Source organism: Nothobranchius furzeri, chromosome 1 (genome assembly GCF_043380555.1).
Source record: "Nothobranchius furzeri strain GRZ-AD chromosome 1, NfurGRZ-RIMD1, whole genome shotgun sequence".
Lineage (NCBI taxonomy): Eukaryota > Metazoa > Chordata > Actinopteri > Cyprinodontiformes > Nothobranchiidae > Nothobranchius > Nothobranchius furzeri.
The window spans coordinates 34,597,292-34,617,291 of record NC_091741.1 but is presented as its reverse complement, the minus strand read 5'-3'; the positions used below and the strand labels follow the sequence as shown (position 1 = coordinate 34,617,291).

Here is a 20,000-nt window from a genome sequence, read left to right as displayed (position 1 = left end):
GTGTTTGCTCAGCTGCTCTACATGAACCTCTGAGGAGGATTTTCATTGATTCATCATATCAGCGGCGGTCCTGTGACTCTGCTTCTTGACACGATAAATAAAACTCGTCCGTTTGAATCCTTAAAAGATCAAATGCAGATGTTTGTGAAACTTTATCTGAGGACTTCGGGTCGGGGATGGAGTCAGCATCTCCTCCTGCATCAGCTTGAACTCTGATGAAACAATTCCAGGATTCATCTCTGATGGGTTGGCTGTTTTTTGGGGAATATTTACCTCCAGATGGTTTCCTGCGATCCGTGAACTCCTGATCCTGGATGTGTTGAAGGTTTTGGTTCTGATTCCTGCTTTCTTCTCTTTATCTTTGCTGATATGGGCTCTGCTTCTGCTCCTGGACCACAGACGTGACCTTGTTCCTCAGACACTAACATGGCAGCTGGACCTGTCTGATCTTCTAGCAGAAGCTTCAGGAGCTGCTGAGTTTGGGCCTTGTGGGCCCATAAAGAACCTGGACTCCAGCAGGTCCGTTAGGGCCGAAGGGTTTCACCACATCTGATTCTACACCAGCCCTCAGGTTCTTCAGAGGCTCGGGTTGGTTCCACCAGAACCAGTAACCAGATTACCAGAGTCCATCCTGATTGGACCTGTTTGGTTCTAGTTCACCATGATCCATTTACCCATCTCTGGAGTTTTGGCCTCGGTTCTGTTGGGTTTAAATTGTCTGATGGGAGTTAGCATGTTCTGTGCTGCAGCCGCATGGCTAATTATAGCCTCAAGACGGTATTGACCTGTTGCACCGACGTCACCTAATAACGTGGGTCCACCAGCATGTAAACGGTGAGCGACACGAGTACTAGACAAAGAGAAAAGTAGAGCCTGAAACTGTTTTTGCGATCAAAACAAAAACAAAACTCCTCCAGCGTTCCTTCAACTAGTCCATGCCCAGTTCAGTTATCAGAAGAAGTAGCGCATCTAGCCGGGCTCATAGAGAGCGGTATGCTAACTAGCTTACCAACGTTAGCTTACGTTCTCTCTGCAGCTGTTCACTGTAATGAATTAAATTACGTGTTATTTAATGAGCCATAAGGCGTAGGATTCCATAGGAAATATGAAATCCACCTTATGGATCTGTGGGTACTGTTAAACCAGAAGATTGGATCTTTTTATTTCAGGGATTAGATAACCGCTTCGTATTCACTCAGAGACAACAGAAGAGAGAGTCAAGTTTAAAAGTTTAAAGATTTATTACTAAACAAATTAAACTAGACTGACTTTAACACTACATGTATGGTGTAACTAAGGTGGATGAGACGGTGAATGGATGAGGTGGAATGTTGCTCAGAACCAGCAAATCCGGAGAAGCGATTAGCTCTGATGGGAACTGAAGGTGATGTCTTCGCGCTAAGCTTTGGTTAGGAGATTCATAAACACATTCTACGCCATTTGTCGGTCTACGTACCCTGAGGGGAAGTCCCCGTCTAGATTAGAAGGTGTAGAGGTCCAGCTTGACCTTATGGAGCCGGAGCTTGTAGAAGAAGCCACGGCAGCCGACCAGACCAGTCTTGAGATACTCCCGGGTCATGACAATTTGTTGGCGTCTGGTGAGACCCAAACCTGGGTTGTGATGGTTCAGCTTTTATTCTGAAAGGAACCGTTGCAGCAGTTGGAACAGCAACAGATTTTATCCAGCTTGTCGTTGGTTCTTTCGGCTGAAGAGGAAAGTTACGGATTGGCCACTCCGACAACTTCTCTAGAACGCTTTGAACTGGCTTTAGAGGTGACTGGCTGCATGGTGGCGCAGTGGTTAGCACTGTTGCCTCGCAACACGAAGGTCGCAGGTTCGAAACTCGGCTGCGGCCTTTCTGCGTGGAGTTGCGTGTTCTCCCCGTGCATGCGTGGGTTTTCTCCGGGTACTCCGGTTTCCCCCACAGATCACAACATGCCCTATAGGAGAAAAAAAAAAGAAAAAAATTGTAAGTCGCTTTGGGTAAAAGCGTCTGCTAAGCACATAAACATAAACAAACATAAACAGATGACGTGGGTATAGTTTTATACTTCGGATGTTTTGGTTTATGGTCGAATGAAAAGATGACAGATTTACCAAACACCACCAAAACCACGCCTCCGTCACATCTGGCAGATTCTGATTGGATCAGTAAAGTAATGTGTGATGTCTTAACGCTACCCGAGATCAGTCCTAGTGGAAACATTTAAAGTCATATTACTTATTATATTCTATAGGATTATAATAAAGTAATTAATATTTTCATTTCACAGATTGGTCACGTCTTATTATTGACTAACACTTTGTTTGATTAGCTTTATTAAAATAGAGTTCTTTGATTTATTAAAGGAGAGAGTCCATTCTTCATTCTTCTGTTGAGCTGGAAAGAAGCAGTTTAGAGCAAAGGCATGAGACCTTGAGGCCATATCTCATGCAGACTAGTTCTGTGTCAGAGGAGAGGGGAAACGGTTATTTCATTCTGATACATCACCGATGTAAACATGTTGCTGACTTTGCCTAAACTCACCCCTCTGGATTTATAACTTTATGTTATAAACAGCGTTTCACTTTACACCAAAGCTGATTGTTCAAAAGTCCGGATCCCTACCAGCTTCTGTTGCTGGTGGTGGTACCGGGTTCAGCTGCTGCTCTCACACCGGAATGAGAAGATCTCTGAACGCCGACGCTCATATAAATAAATAAATAAATAACGTCATTTTAACACGTAATCATACATCGGAGCTTTAATATTGTTAATAATTGTCTCGCTTTACACTACAGTGGACGGAGCGCAGCCTCCGTGGTGAAATACACGTCCATCAGGATTATCAATAACTAGTATAAACACATCACATGTATCCCTGTTCCTGTCTTCCTCGTGGAATAAATGAACGTTAATCTTACCCGCTAAAAACACGTTCGCTGCTAATCTGAGGCCTGCTAGTCCGCTTGATTGATCGCTGCGGTTCATCTCCGTCCTCAGTCTCCATCAAAGTTATTAAGAAGAAAAAACGAGTTGAGTTTACGTCCTCGTCTGTTAGTGCAGCCGACCACGCAGCAAGCTAAAACCATTTTACTGTCAAATCAACTCAATAAAAGTGGTAAAAGGCTACAAACTGGCTTGTTTTGGCTAGCTTCACCGGAGTTTCTACGGGTGTAAACGGTCTTTTTGCCGTCCATCATGGCGAAGGGGGCGGTCACATGAGTGGCGTGACGTCACGTGGAAAGGGTCAATAAACAGCTGATTGGTCTAATGGCTGTAGTAAAGGGCGCACACACACACACACACACACACATGGAATTAGCTGAACCCAGTCGTTCATTCTGACTGGTCATTGTTGAGTTTTAAATTAAAACATTTTATCACCTTCAGACATGGTTTCTGATCTCCAGACCTCCAGGGGACGACCAGCAGACAAACACACCAGTCTGATTTTATCTGTCTTTCCTTCAGGGCGGCTCTAAAGCGGCCATGTCGGACTCCGCCCAGCTGCCGTCGCAGTCCCAGGTCCACATCACTCAGCTGTACGAGGAAAACAGCAACAAGCGCTCGGTTCTGACCTCCCAGCCCAACGGCCTGGTTCCAATAAGCTCCACCCGGCCAGGCCTGCCCATCCCAGACCGACAGACCTCAGCGTCAGAGCCTGCCCACAATGGCCGCCAGGCCAGTGCCACCTCTAACAAGTCGACGGACGGCAAGCCAAAGCAGAACCCCCTGAGTCCCGAGCAAGCCTTGAAACAGTTCATGTCCAAGTTGAGCTCGTTCGAGCACCACGAGGTGTTCAGCTACCCTGAAGGTGAGCGGCTTCCAGCGGTCATTGGTGACACGGGTTGGTACTAACGTGATCCATCGGCTCTGTTCTGGTTCTGTTCTGCTCAGTGTTTTTTGTTGGTCCGAACGCAAAGAAGAGGTCGGGAGTTCTGGGTGGGGCCAACAACGGTGGCTATGACGATGATCAGGGGTCCTACATACAGGTCCCACATGACCAGGTCGCCTACCGATACGAAGTCCTGAAAGTCATCGGGAAAGGCAGCTTTGGACAGGTCCGACTTTTACCGTCCACGTCCAGATGTCACCCATCTGATCCAACTCACCAAAGTTTAACAGGAGTGTCGGATTATTCTTCCTCCACAGGTGGTGAAGGCCTTTGACCACAAAACCCAGACCCTCCTGGCTCTGAAGATGGTCCGCAACGAGAAGCGCTTCCACCGGCAGGCGGCGGAGGAGATCCGCATCCTGGAGCACCTGAGGAAGCAGGACAAAGACTCTAGCATGAACGTCATCCACATGCTGGAGCACTTCACCTTCAGAAACCACATCTGCATGACCTTCGAGCTGCTCAGCATGAACCTGTACGAGCTGATCAAGAAGAACAAGTTTCAGGGCTTCAGCCTCCTGCTGGTCAGGAAGTTCGCCCACTCCATCCTTCAGTGTCTGGATGCCCTGCACAAGAACCGCATCATCCACTGCGATCTGAAGCCCGAGAACATCTTACTGAAGCAGCAGGGTCGCAGCGGCATCAAGGTAAGATGGATCATCACCGGGAAGCTCCATCAAAGGACAAGAATACCTTACAATTCCAATCAACTGTCCTGTCTGTTCTACTGCAGGTCATAGACTTTGGTTCCAGCTGTTACGAACATCAGAGGGTCTACACCTACATCCAGTCCAGGTTCTACCGAGCACCTGAGGTTATTTTAGGTATGAGACAAGCCTACAGAGTAGCTAGGGGTCAGGCCGCTGAATAACGCCTAAAAATCCACGTTTGGACATTCCCAAACATCAAACATGAAGACTAGGGGAAATGAGGCCATAACCGAGGAGGTAATCTCGCTGGTGTTTGTCTTTGTCTTCCAGGTTCCAGGTATGGGATGGCCATCGATATGTGGTCTCTAGGCTGCATCCTGGCAGAGCTGCTGACTGGTTACCCCCTGTTGCCCGGTGAAGATGAAGCGGACCAGCTGGCCTGCATCATCGAGCTTCTGGGCATGCCCAGTCAGAAACTCCTAGACACCTCCAAGCGGGCAAAGAACTTTGTGTCCTCCAAAGGGTTCCCGCGTTACTGCACCGTCACCACGCTGCCCGATGGATCAACGGTGCTGAACGGGGGACGCTCACGCAGGGGGAAGGCACGTGGCCCTCCGGGCAGCAAGGACTGGAGCGCTGCCTTGAAGGGCTGCGAGGATGCGCTTTTTCTGGACTTCCTCAAACAGTGCCTGGAGTGGGACCCGGCAGTCAGAATGACACCGAGCCAGGCGCTGCGGCACCAGTGGCTCAGGAGGAGACTCCCCAAGCCACCGATGGGAACAGCCACCGGGGACAAGACGTCCTCCTCCAAACGAAGCACTACCGATGCTGCCGTGACCTCCATCTCCAAACTCGCCACAACCACCTCCTCCTCCACCACCTCCACTTCCAAAGCTAGGACTAACTTGGCAGCGATAACCGATGCCAATGGAAACATCCAGACTCGAACGGTTCTGCCCAAACTGGTCAGCTGAGAGACGGCACACCCCACCTGCTCTGGTGGGAGAACCAGTCGGACCTGAATTAAACTGGTGTACCCAGTTTTTTAAGCGCATTTGATTTTTATTGCACTGCAGGGGTGCGTTTAAGTCACATGCAGACATGGAAACTTGATTGTTGAAACGTGCAAAGTGATCAGAAAACGTGAGCAGAGCTGGTCTGCGTTTGGAGATGACTCCAGATTCTTTTGTCCCATCGGAAAAAGACGAGATTTGAAGGCAGAAGGAGGTGAGAACATGTGAGTCGACTGGTGCGGTTCAGACAATCCAACACTTTGTGCTAATCTGTAGCTTCAAACAACAAAAACGTGGTGCTAATGGAGGGAACAACATGTTTTTAGGATCTTTAGTTTTTAAAAAATTAACACCAAAAATATTCAATAACTTCACAAAGTTAAAATTCAGAGAAAGTTCCTGTTCTCTGATCAAGATGTGAGGAATCCTGTTGATGCTAAAGCGGCTGGATTGTAGCTAAAAGACTCAAAGATTTAACAGCTTTCATTTGAACATCTACCTGTTAGCTAGCTAACTAGCCTAGGTAGCATTTGTTTTGTGTCGACTAGCTAGCCGGTAGTACCAAGCTGGCATAGCGCCTGTCAGCTGGTTAACTGTGAACTAACTGGACAGCTAGTTGTATGTAGCTGTTCACCTTTTTACAATTAAACTGGCTAGCAGTTAGCTTTGCAAACTTACGGCTACAGCTAACTGTAGCCGACACACTGTTTGCCTTCAGTCTCCTGGCTAGCCCTTAGCCGATATTAGCCATAGCGTGTCAGCTCTCCACTGCCCAGCCTTATTTTACAGACGCAACGACTAAATGATTTTACAGTTTAGCATTAGCATGTTTGTTAGCATGCAGGCTAAACAAGAAGGACCGTTGATGTCTGTGTTCATAAGAACCAGTTTTTCTCTTTTTATGAACCAAATATGGGTCTTTAGGCTGATTGAGAAGTAGTTAACAACTTAAGTCACGTCCAAGGGCTCCGGTGTTTTAACATTTTTACTCTCTGAGAAAAAAATACATTAGTAAATTGTTTTAATTTTGAGCAAATCTTCAACAGAAGTAGTTGATGTTTATACAACATCACACAAAGGCCCACTGGATACCAATAAGTCCTGTGTAACAAAACTATTGTTATAAATAAGCTTATTGTTATTTATCTGTTTCTGTAAGGCTGTAAACACAAATGTAGCTCTGAGCACGGTTCCAGAAACGTACCAATCATAACAAAGTGGGCGGAGTTCTTAAAGAGACAGGAATCAAATTCATAAAGGTTTCAGCAAAAGTAAGTAATTTGATTATCATAAACTTTTAAAAACATTTTAACTGCAAGTAAAACTAAACTCACCAAACTGGCAGAAAAGATGATGACAAATTGGCTTCTTGTTTCGTAGCAAACGGGATTCTCATGTTTGTTTAGTTGTTTCTGATGCAACCCAAAGTTTTTATCGGCTCATGAAGGAGTTATTTCTCCGTGTCTAGCTGTGGCTGGAGCTAGCTTCTTAGCTAACGTTGTGATTCAGTGTTGATGGGTGAAGGTGGGGGGGGGGGGGGGGGGACTGAGGAATTAATTTATTTGCCATATTTTAATATTTAAGTCAAATCTGTGTATTTACTACGATGTGCAGTTTATACTGTATACTTGAATGTGTGTGAGTGCGCAATATCAAAAAATTTCCTAACCTATGTTCACACACACACACACACACACTATATATAAACATTGAGACACGGACGTTGTTCCTGAATGCACCGTGATCGTCGAGTCATGTGAGGAGGAAGTGATTTGATGAAGAAGTGAAAAAGGTTCTGAATATCGGCCCTGATCAGGCCGTCGATGTGATGTAGCTCACAGGAAGTGGACCACTGCGGGCTACAGAAGGAACTGACTGTCAACGTAACTGCGCCGCCCTTCTCAGAAGCCCCGCCCCCTGCCGAGGGAGCAGGAAGGTAGTGGGGAGGGAATCCTGTGATGTTTTTGTTTTTTTTAAAGATGTGATTGGTTGTGTTTTTAATAATTTTTTAGGTGAGGAGTTTCTTGAGTCGTAACTTTGTGCCTTCAGTATCTCAACGCCATGTCACGCCCCAACACACACACACACACACACACACACACACGCACACACACACACACACACTCATTTACAGTTAGCTGACCCTTTTAAATACCTAATAATTCTTAAGACGTTCTAACAAACTTTAAAAGAACTAAATATTTCTAAGCTGCAGACAGATTTGATGACTAAAATCTCTGGAACAGTTTTCTGACTACCTCAAACCAAGCATCTCACTTCGCTGTGGATGCTGACTAAAACTACTTCCAGGAGGCACTTTGTCTCAAAGTGTTCTCGAGTGTTTTCAATGTCGTCTTGTGAGTCTCTGAGTCTCACTCTTGTTGTGAACGTTTTCTCAGATAAATGATGAGAAACTAAGCTCATTTCAAAATAGTCACATTTTAAGTTTCTGCTAATCATAAAATGTGAGACGGGATAAGACTTAATTACTGGAAATGCTCTGATGTTGGGTGGGCTAATAGCGACTTCTGATTCTCGTGCAGCTAGAACCAGTTTAATCCTGTTTATTTTAAAGAATCAAACACTTTGATCAGGCATAGCTGATGGGAATTAGCACTTAGGAATGGTTTACAGACTTGGAAAAAGGTTGAATGGCTGCTTAGCTACGATGCATTGAGGGGTGGGGGCCTAAACCACAATTCCAGCGGACCACTAGAAGGTACTTTAGATCTTTGTGGAATCAAACTTCTCCGTGGTGTCTTTTCAATGTAATCCTGACAAAGATAGCTTTACCTGTCAAATTACTTTCCCCAGTTTGTTGCCGGCAGTCACCATCACGAGAGATTCTTCATCATCAAAGGAGAATCACGGCGTGGTGTGTTGAGTGCAGAGTCATGGTCGTCTAGAAGGTTTACTTCTAACAACTGGACTTTTCTTGTCGTTGCCGACGATCCTGGAAAACTGTTAGGATCATCGGCACCAACGACACAAACGGGGAGCTGAATAGAGGGAGGGGCCTGGGACTCATGACATTGACGTCCTCATTAGTGAGTCCTATTGCCTTATCAGGGTTTTGGTTTTCGATGGTTTCGATTTTCAAACCTGCAACCTTCTTGCTGCGAGGCAACAGTGCTAACAACTGTGCCACCATGCAGCCCGACTCCTGCCAATCCAAGCCGTTTTTACAAAACAATCCCGTCAATTTTCCGCAACGCCATGGTGGTACCTGGGAGCCTTGGGTCGTTTATAAGTGATCAGACCGTGGCGGTAATGTGGCACGATCATGTCCTTTTTACAAAAGATTACGCGATGGCAGCATAAAGGGGGTATGGGAGCGGTATGCCCTGCCGCGGACTTCCGTTTGTCTTGGACATGACTTGCTTTTGATTGCGATCGAAGCCACGATCACTACGTTTTTTAACAAGCCGCTCCTAAAGGTTTCTGTCCTTCAGCTCCAACGGAGAGAAGCTCATGCAGCGCTGACTCACATCAGTTTATCATTTCAGCTGCTTCTGTTCACAAAAGTGAAACGTATTGATCGTGTTTACTTTCATTATCAATACAGTTGCCATCCGGAGCTCGGCAGGGACTCCCCACGTGATCATGATTCTGTTGTGCCAAGATATAATCGCCTTTCACGAGACAGACAATTACTACGATATAATAACCGAGCAAGGCGGAACGAACGCCACTAATTTAGCGCATCACTGTACCGGCGCGTTTATAAGACACACCAGTGCTGTAATATTGCACTGATTTGCCAACACGGTGTGTCTCATAAATAAAAAGGGTTTCAAGTTTCAGAACTGAAGAAGCTTCAAAGACGAGAGGCAAAATGCCTTCAAGGAAAAGAAATAGTCAAGTTGTTCCAACAAGAGTTTCAAGATCAAAGGAAATATTCATCTTCAAGAGCTCATCATTGTGTTCCAGTAGAATAAACTTTATTAATCCCACAGTGGGGAAATCCACTTGCCATACTAGCTGATTCTCTTAGTTATTTTTGTTCATAACTAATACTAAACCAACTGAAACCAGATTTCTACTGGTAACTGGCCAAATTTTTATTTTGATTGGACGTTGGCCTCCATAAATTCCAATAGTAGTTTAGGATTTTCTTCAATTCATTTATCTTATTTCCAGATTCAAAACTCTTCCGCGAGCCTCTTTAACGTCTACAAAGCCAACGGAGGAAGCTAACTACGTATCGTAGCTTTAAACTGAACAGCTCAAATCAATTTGTGTGTGTGTGTGTTGGGTAGGGGCTTTCAACATGGCTGCACAATGTACAGACACATATCAGCCAACTTTTGTTACCTTTCGCCTCGTGACTGAAGGGCAACATCTTCTGATGACGGAGCTAAGCTAACACTAGCCGTTTGCTGCACTGACATTTGTTTTCTCTGTGGTGAAGCTAACACTAGCCTCCTGCTAACTAAATGCTAGTAGCAAGAAGCCATGTTTAGCCTGCTAAATGTGAGCTCTTCCCTTTGGTGCCCACATCCTGTTAGTATTAATTTAATGCATTATTTTTACATTTGTACCTCAGATTGAATTGCTGTTGTCATTGTAATGACTAACACCCAGGGCATTTGGTGAAATCTACCAAAGTGCATTCCATTACACAAGTAGATAAGCGCTAGCTGTTCTAGCAAACACACAGAAAGCCGAGAGAAGAGTTAATATGATTCAAATGTAATTAATGGCTGCAGTCATACAAGAATAGAAAGTCTGTTTAACTTTCTTTTTAGTAGCACTTCCAAAAAGTTTTTTTTTTACTTGTGTGTTAACAGCGACAGCCTGTTAGCCAACTAGCTAACAATGACAGCGTTGCGTTTCTGACAAGTTTGCCAGCTGGGTTTGTTGTTCCATTCTAGTGTCAATAATGTTTGAATTTACATTTTAGGGGAGGATGTTGAATGCAGCGTGGCCAGTTTTACTATGTACTGTAACTACTGTACAGAACAGACAATTTTCTAGTGAGCCTTTGTTAAATTTTAATGTGGTGGGAAAAATTAAAAGTTTCATTGCTAATTTTCATGTGCTGGTCTTTTATGAATTAGTGTTTCAGAACTTGAATTCACTCATTTATTTTTCCTGTCATTATTTTTGTGCTTTCTTAAACCTTTTTTAATGTAGAAATTGGAGATGTTTTGTTTAATTCAGAATGTATGCACCGTATAATCATCTATTGAAATGTAAATTCAGTGCCCCACGGTTGCCGGGCAGCATTAGGAAGTTCCAAAGTTCCTAAGTTTCCTGCTCCTCTGCCCTACTGGTTAAAAGTGGAATTACAACTGTCATTAATACCCATGTATCAGCCTGCTGTAGCTAGCACCAAAAACGAGCTAACACTAACATGAGGCAAGTCTTACCAAATAAGCTACAAATTAAAAAGATACACACTGTCTGACAAAAATATTACTTAGAAGTCCAGTAGCAACAAAGCCAGGTCACCATCAGTCCATGATTTTACAGCCTCCTTTAGCTCCCTCAAACTAGCGTAGGCCGCGCCAATGTTTACTCTGGTTTTAGCTATTTGCTTCACATCCAAAGACATTACCCTCTGACTCCACCATGATGCCAACAAAAAAAAGCTAACTTCTTTTTTCTTCTTCTCGTGTTTTTTATTGACAGTCGCCAAACTAAAAGCTAATTGCTTGTTTTTTATTAGCTACTGGCACAGAAAATAGCTAACAGCTGATAAACAGGTAAAGAGCGCCCCTAGGACACTTAACCCGCTCCACAAAACTATTAAGTGCTGTATCTGGCCAATTGAGGGCTGGTGAGCTGTGTCAAATATGAAACTAGTCAACTTTTAAACTCAACAATCACTGAGATCAATGTTAAAGGTGTGGTTCACTGAGAAAACATTTTTCAAAATGTTGTCTCTGATTATCGGCCACTCTAGATTCAGATGGTGAAACTAGGATTAGAAAAGCCTGACAGATCTATGTCACACTTTCACTTTGGTTGAGGCCCTCACCAATAGAAAATGACTATGATGAAGGGCCATTTAGGTTTCCACCTTGGTAGGCGCACAGGTCATATGACCAGTCTCTGCCAGCAATAGCAGGAGCCTTTAGCAGATGCACAAGTATTTTCTTGGTGCAATTTCCATCCTTTTTCTGTTCTCGTCGAACACACAGAGTAGCAAAGCTATTAACTTATTTTCTGACAGTTTTGGCTACTTCCTGTCAGAGTTTTGGCGGTGTCACATCTTTTGCTGTTTATCTGAGGCAGTAGAGGACGATGATAAATGGTAACGGATGTGACACCACCAAAGCTCTGACGAAGGCGACAGGAGGTAGCTGATCTCAGCAAAATAATGTAAAAACCTTTGTTACTCCGTGTGTTAGACAAGAACCGAAAACCAATGGAAACAGAAAAGAACAAAACAAGGAATTTTAATTATTTTAACAGAATTATAAAGGTTCCCATTTGTGACCTAGCCGTAACTCTTAGCTGTGGGTGGGTGGGTGGATGGATGGATGGATGGATAGACAGACGGACAGATAGCTAGATAGATGAGAAGTTCTGAATAGTTAGATGGTTGTCTGGTTTTAACAAGTTCCTCCTATTAGATCTTCCCCAAGAAAAGAAACCTTGTTTTGAACAAGGGTCAGGTCCCTATTTTATTAGTATTTTAACTTATTTCTTTGCTTTCTTTAATCGTCTTTGGTACGTTCTTGCTGTGTCTGATTTCTAATTCCATTTTTGGTTCTTTTTTTTTAAACAGAAAAGGTTTCTCTTTACCTTGCTTGCTGATAGTTTCGTTCGTGGCTGCAAACATCCTCAAAGCTGATGCTGATGGTGGTGTCACTTCCTACTCCGTTTATCTGGAGCTTTCTTTAATTGTGTGGTGATGCTGTTGAGGCAAAATTAGTTTGATGTTTTATTAAGATTTCAATACATCATTTTAGTTCAACTTAAATTAAAAATAAAGAAGCTATTTTGGAGATAAAGAGATGCACTGACACACACTGTTGCATAGATCGTTTTTTTATGAAGGGTGGGGGTGGTGGCACCACAGAGCATTTGTTCTTAGGGCACCCAAATGGCTAGCACCGGCCCTGCATTTAATAAATGATCATCAGGGAATGTCCAGACCACATCCAGACAGACCCATCCTCTCTTCACAGCTGGGATGTTTATGCCTACAACGTTTTCCTTTTCTTTCTAACAACATTCCTACTTTTAAGTAGCAGAGTCCTCCTCTTGTTTTGACATTATGTTTCTTGTACTCCGGATCTATATTTCTGTTTGGATGTCCTCTCTCCTCAGCCATGGACTTGTCGGCACACCACAGGTTTGTCAGGTGCACGTGTCAGATGACTCGTCTACTGTCTTCAGCTTCTCAGAGGAACGTAGCAGAGGGCAATAGTTTCATTTGTAACCCTTCACAAATTGATGGTCTAATTTATGGAGTTACTTCTTTACGTGTGGCATTAGATGATGTTGCCCCTTTAAAAAAGAAGGTAATTAGCAACAGGAAGTTGGCTTCCTGATTTAATTCTCATTTACGAGCCTTAAAACAAAACTCTAGGAAATTGGAGAGAACATGGCGCTCTACACACCAGGAGGAGTCCTACCTATCCTGGAAAAATAGTCTTGTGCTTTATAAAAATAAGCTTTAACAAGCTAGAACTGCTTATTTTTCATCGCTAATTGAGGAGATTAAGAATAATCCTAAATTTCTTTTCAGTACAGTTGCTAAACTCACACAGAATCATAGCTCTGAGCCATCTATTCCCTTAGCCCTCAGCAGCAATGACTTCATGGCAGGCGTCTCCTGGTCATCCCTAAAGTCAGGACACAAACTCACGGCGAGGCGTCCTTCCAGTGTTACGGCCCTCGCCTCTGGAACGAGCTGCCGGAGGACCTGAGGGCCGCAGAGAACGTTCATGTTTTTAAGTCCAGGCTCAAGACCCGTCTTTTTAGGTTAGCTTTTATCTAATTATTTACTACAGTTTTATTTCTCGTTTTACATGATTATATTTTATTACTTGCTTTGCATGTTGTATATGATTATATTTTAGCACAGTTTTATTATTTAAATTATTATTTTACTGTTTATATCATTTTATTTATTACTTATTTTCTAATTTTTGTCATTTATATTAGCTCTTTTATTACATTTTTACTCATTTTAATCCAGTGTTTCCTCTGTGGGGGCCCTCTGCCCCGGGAGCGGTGGTCGACTGTAGCTTCCTGGGCGCTCTATAGGTGGGGGTCTATGCTCCCCCTCCACTGAGCGCCCTGACTTAGTGTGGAAGACCTGATGCTGCCGGGACAGATGGCTCCTCTGATGGCGTTTCCTTGCGTTACCATACATGGCTCATCTGGACTCAGCCTAATATAATTTTTACTTGTGTGTGTGTGTGTGTGATTGCATATGTTTGTTAATGTTTTTAACCTGTTATGGGAATCTGGGGTCATTTTGTAAAGCACTTTGAATAACACTGTTTGAAAAGCGCTTTAGAAATAAAATTTGATTGAGTGATTGATTCATGGGATTCACAAGTAAAATTAATTCTATTAGAAACAAAATCTTTAGCATCCTCCCTAATGTGATTTCTTCTTCCTCAGTAAGTGAGGCACCATCAGAGGTAACTGTAGAACCTCATCTGTGTTTGAACCGTTTTGATCCAGTTGAGCTTTCAGAGTTATCAAAAATATTAGCTTCATCTAAACCTTCAACTTGCATTTTAGATTCAATCCCAACCAAATTATTTAATGAAGCATTTCCTTTGGTTACTGCCCCCATTCTAGATATGATCAATCTATCCTTAGATAGATATCATTTTGTTAATGTACATGACAAATCTTCTTCATACTCCAGTGTTACTTGTGGAGTACCACAGGGTTCAGTGCTTGGACCAATTCTTTTTACTATATATATGCTTCCAATTGGTAAAATCATTAGAAAGCATGGGATAACGCGAGACCCCAGGTTCTGAAGTCCGTAGATTAACTGAAGTACGACCAGGTCAGTCCAGAGTCATCTCCAGGTGACGACAGTTGGAACTAGTTTGCGTCTCAGGAATAACTCTTAAGGAGTTGAACATATCAACTTTTTTCTGCAGGAACTGTGTTGTTGTATCAGCTTTGCAGGTGCACAAAGGTTTTGACGACATGTCAAAAGCTTTGATGGATAAAGAGGATTTTGCTTCAGGTGGCTGGTCTGAAGCTTTCTCTAGAACTGAGGGAAAACCCGAGCAATCTGGTTTTAATGTTCTCATGTTATGATTTGTGTAGCCAACCAGAGGTTGACAAGTTTGAGGAATATTACCAAGGATCTCAGAAACACGCCTTCTTTAATCTGGAGGCTCTGATCTGAGGCAAAGGCCAATTATGTGTCATGGATTTAACTTTACCTTACTTTGTTCTCGTGTGAGTGCAAATGGTGATGACCTTGTCAAATAAACATGCAATCAATCATTGAGAACAGAGTAATGAAACATTCATTATTTTATAGTTATTATAAGTAGTAATAAACAAACATTTATTTAATGATTATCTAGCTTATAAGTTTTAGAAGTTCATATTTAATTTGAAAATCTTCTTTCTTCTGTGAAGCAAGGAGTCTTAGATAAGAGGGGTGCTCTGTGAGGGACCTTGAGGAGAGAATGTTTATTGTTATGATGTCATTATCTCTATCAGAGCTGCAGGCTCTGAGCTCCAGCTGGTGGGACGAAGGCAGGCTGATTTAAAGGGAACACATGCAGTCTCCTTTTTGACCAGATGTTGGATGGTCAAACTGTACCCAAAAACTGACAATTGCTGGACATTACATATCCCCCCTTTGCAAGGGCACGGGGTCCTGGCGAAACCACGGGCCGTTGCACAGTCCCAGAGGCCCTAAGGACTCAGTCGAGGAAGCACAGGTTAGTTTCCAGGCATCAGGAGTGAGGAAAGCAACCCCCCACATCAGAGAACAGTCAATGTGGCTCCCAAACTTAAGAAGGGTAACTCCACTTATCATATTCCTCAGGAAGGAAGCAGATGAGCAGGGACCGGACAAGGCCCCAGGCGAACCGTAGAACTCCAGCAACCACGGCAGGAACCACAGGACGTCCAGACCCAAGCGAACCGGACCCTCAGGCAGCCGAATCAGCGATGGTGTAGAGAGATCCTCCCAGGAAGCGACGACCACAGGTGAAACCCAGGAAAGGGGAAGGGCAGACACAGGGCACTTCAATGTAGACAAACATAGATTGCTTCGGATGCAAAATAACAAAATAAAAGAAACCTAGCACTATATGTGTCTATATGTGCTATGTGAAGCAAATTATGTGAACGGAGTTCAGGTGATAGAAATGAATGCAGGAAACTACGTGTACTGGAAAAGTGTTGCAAAAAGAAGTAAAAGCAACAAAACCCTATAATATATGTAAGAAAAAATCAACACATTGGAGCAAAAATGCTATCAAAACAGAAGGGCAAAATTATCTGTAGCCCATAACTGGTAAAAAAATCAAAATAAAATGGATCATAGAAGACATGACGAAAAGAAATCAGCTGTAATGAAATAATGCAGAAATGTATATCTGTGAATACATCTTTAAAAGAAGTAACAATATAATTACCAGTAATATAAAGAAGAAGAAACACTAAAAATGTAAAATAGTGAAGTTAGTAATCAAACCTATATGTGAATATGCCCCATAAGGAATTATAGATTAGTAGATAAAAATAAAAAAATGGAATTTGGATAAATATAACAGTTTGTGGAATACTCTCTTTAACTGTCAGGACTTAACCACTATAGGACTACAGGAACCCACAGCTTGACCATCCCAAGTCACCCCAAGTCTGCACGTCATGTATAGACAGGAAGTACAACCATGCACACACAAACACACTTGTGTAACCTGAAACAGAGAACTATGGGACAGGCGATGGACCCCCCCCCCCCGGTTCAATGCGAGTTGGGTCATCAGAGTCATGGGTTGTGATATCATCCAAATTAGTGGAACCCTTGCGCGGTTTGATTTGGTTCCTGTGGACCCACTTATAGACGGGACCTTTATTTCCTTCGGTGATCTTGAGCTGATAAACGACCGGAGAGAGTTTTTCAGTTATCCGGTATGGACCTGACCACTTCGACAAAAGTTTCTTAGCCAGTTTACCAGAGGTTGATTTTGTGTGACCGGAGTTAGGAGCAAAGATGTAGAACAGGGCCTTATCACCCACGTTGAGTTAAGAATGTGAGGCCTTCTGATCATAATAAGCCTTCCTGCCTTCAGCTGATTTCTCCAGATTTGTCTGTGCAAAAGAAAACGCTGCAGGCAGATGGTTCTTCAGGTCCTGCAAATACTGCTCACTAGTGTAAGCCGGAGCAGCACTGGACTGAACTGGCTGGTACAGCAGGTGAAGTGGCAGGGTCGTCATCATTTCATGAGTACACGCCATTGCGGGGTCAATTTTAACACAAATCTTTAGTGTGGACAGGCGATGGTTAGTCATCAATAGACCTGGGCGCTCTCGGAGCGTGATACCCGAAGAGGGCCCGGGTTCATACGGTCGCTTTAAAGGAGGCTGTGGAGGAAGTTTAGCTGCGTTGGACATCAGACAGACACACGCAACTAGCAAAAGATACTTTGTCAGTCCTGAAAAGAACGTTTAGACTGGCGCAAGCACGGCCTTACGAGGGTTCGGCGCAGGTGAGCGCTCTGGAGGGCCCTCGGTCGACACGCAGGTGCAGTCAGAGAGATCAGGGTCAGCCAGTAGTGGTACAGGGCGACAGTCAACCCCCTCTTTGGAAAGTGAGTCACCAACCTCAGTGCTAGAGGTCACCAGCGCCAGCTGTAGTGGAGCAGGGTCAGTGATGCCGTCAGCCCCCCCTTCAGCAGGTGGTGTCCCCACCGCAAGGTACTGGGCTTCAGCCGGAGTCTCAGCACCACCATCAACTCCTCCTTCGGCAGGTGGTGTTCCCACTGCAGGGTGCCGAGTCTCAGGTGGAGCGCCACTGCAACCGTCAGCCTCATCTGAAGCAGGTGGTTTTCCCACCCCCGGGTGAAGAGATCCTGTTGCAGAGACGACAGACTCTGTGGGTGTCTTTGACCTTGGAGGTACTGGAAAGACTGGTCACTCTTACGGCGCCGTTGTAGTTAACAGCACCTAAAGAGGGAATGACATGAACACGAAAGAGAGCCCGTAGCTCAGGAGCGGAGTCAAGTTCGACAGAAGAAGGCAGATGAGCTGTCGGATCAGAAAGGTACAGGATCATCCTGCTGATAGCAGGGTCCTGGGACTGAAGACTGATGAGGTCGTTTTCAGAAAAGACAGGTTGAACAGACACAAAACAATCGGATGGTCGAGGGGTGGACGCGTTAGCGGCCTGAACTCGAGTCACGACACACACATTGGGTGGGTCTGACTGGGAGGGCACATCGTCAGGGAGCCACAAGGGGTTGAAGAACCATGGGGTACCAACAGCTGCACCTTGTTTGGCAAGAGAGTCTGCAAGATTGTTCAGATCAGTTCCGGGTGCATGAGAATGACCTTTGACTTGATGCCAATAGATCAGCATGTCATGTCGCTAGGGCATCGCAAGCCATGAAAAGGTCTTGATGTTTAACGGGTTTCTGGTTAGAGGTTAAGAACCCGTTACTTTTCCAAGAAGGTAGATGACAAGTGAAACTGAGACGTGTGCAGCCTATTTCAATGTCGAAGCTCTGAAGAGCAAGCAGCCATGACGCAATGCGTGCGTTGGTCACTGGCTGATGTTGAGTTTCAATGATGATTATCTGTCCATCAATGTAGCTGGGAAATTGTTTAACTGCCCATGTGGTGGAAAGCAAAGCTTTTTTCATGGTCAGAGTATTTTAACTCGGGACCGGACAAGAGCTTACTAGCACATGTTACGACACGCCTGTCGCAGTCATATACCTGATAGAGACCGGCACTCAAGCAGTTAGATGAGAACCCGACCTCAAGGTGGAACTCTTTGTCACAATCAGGAAGTGCCAGGCACGGAGCTGAGCATAACGTGGCCTTCAGGTCATCCATGGCCTGTTGCTGCTGCTCAGTCCATTCAAAAGGCACATCCTTTTTTGGAAGGGCAGTCAGAGGTCTCGCCATCTCAGCGTAGTGTTCTACGAACTGGCGAGAGTAGTTGCACACACCTAGAAAACTCCGAAGTTCAGAGACATTTGTAGGAGGTTTGATAGTGGCCACTCCTTGAATTCTGCCATGTTGTGGCTGCACTCAGATCAGGTCTCAGGAGGCAGATCTTTTATCTATCAGGCTCCTCTCTTGTGGAACCTGCTCTCAGCCTTAGTCGGTGAGGCAGACACTTTGTCTACTTTTAAGAAAAGGCTTAAAACATTTTTATTTGATAGGGTCTATGGTTAAAATCTGATGTTAGCCTACATCTGGACAAGTGGGGGAGTACAGGGAGATGGAGTGTACAGTCGGTAAAGACGGCTCTCCCTTGCCCTGCCTCCAACACGTCTCCATCTAAAAGGCTAGGTTATCCAGAGTTACCTCTGTAGTTATGCTGCTATAGGCTTAAGCCTGGGGCACACCAGAGACGTACAAGAATCTGGTATCAGGATCGACCCTCAGAACCAGAATCTGTGCGTCTCTGCACAGGATTGTTGGGCTTTTGTTTTTCTGAAACTAAGTTCTTCAAACATCTTGCTCTAGAAGAATCAGGTGCTTTAAATGCAGATTCACAGGAACGTGCAGGTGTATTATATTGGCCGTTGCCATGACGACGCGGGTTTCCAAGGTGCTAATGAATTCAGGGTTATCAGGGAGGAGGATGTTACATCACAGAAGCAAGGATACTGAGGCCCACACTAATGACTGGATTAGCACAGTAGATGGCGATGGAAACCCTGGAAGTGAAATACAAAACCTTATTTATTCATCGGTGTCAGCTATCGACCAGGAAACCTTCTATGACATCGTCACATTTTTTAGCAAACACATTTTTATGATGGCATGACTTCTGAGGAGCTAATTGACGTGGAGGTGTTGCTCTGACAGCAACACGTTTCCGTCCCATACAGTCATGAATACTAAACTCAGAGAAACTTGGTGTTTTGACCAGGACTTCCTTCAGCCGGTGAAGGGCCGGTGTCCTGGAGGTCCTTGTGCAGGAGGAGCTGCTTGCTCAGCTCCAGCTAATTGCTTTCTAACCCAGTGTCTGCCTGTTGCCATGGTGATGTTGTAGAGTTTGACAGTTATGCTGCGGTCTCGTCAGTCCACACAATATTTGCCTGGAGGTTTTTGGGGTCATCAGGATGTTTTTGGTGAGTGGGGCGGGGCTTTCTGTTGTTTTGGGTCAGCAGAGGTTCTGGTCCTGGATCAACTATACATCCAAAGTTTTCCTTAGAATTCCACAGGGGTGCAGGAGATATTTTGCTTATGACTACATGCTTGATTCCTGAATGTCTAAATAATACATCTTTTCAGCTTTTAGAAATCCAATTTGAATCCTGAATCATGA

At 44.3% G+C, this 20,000-nt stretch overlaps 1 protein-coding gene across 1 annotated transcript in view; it reads left to right on the top strand.

Annotated features, from left to right (window-relative positions):
* dyrk2 (dual-specificity tyrosine-(Y)-phosphorylation regulated kinase 2) overlaps window positions 1-5,570 on the top strand; it is an 18,569-nt gene extending 12,999 nt beyond the window's left edge. The window contains exons 3-7 of the mRNA XM_015974576.3: window positions 3,456-3,798; window positions 3,882-4,045; window positions 4,137-4,526; window positions 4,613-4,703; window positions 4,860-5,570. Coding sequence (XP_015830062.3) covers window positions 3,456-3,798; window positions 3,882-4,045; window positions 4,137-4,526; window positions 4,613-4,703; window positions 4,860-5,503 — 1,632 coding nt within the window. The 3' untranslated portion in view covers window positions 5,504-5,570. The remainder of the gene's footprint in view (window positions 1-3,455; window positions 3,799-3,881; window positions 4,046-4,136; window positions 4,527-4,612; window positions 4,704-4,859) is intronic.
* Window positions 5,571-20,000: the final 14,430 nt, after the last annotated feature.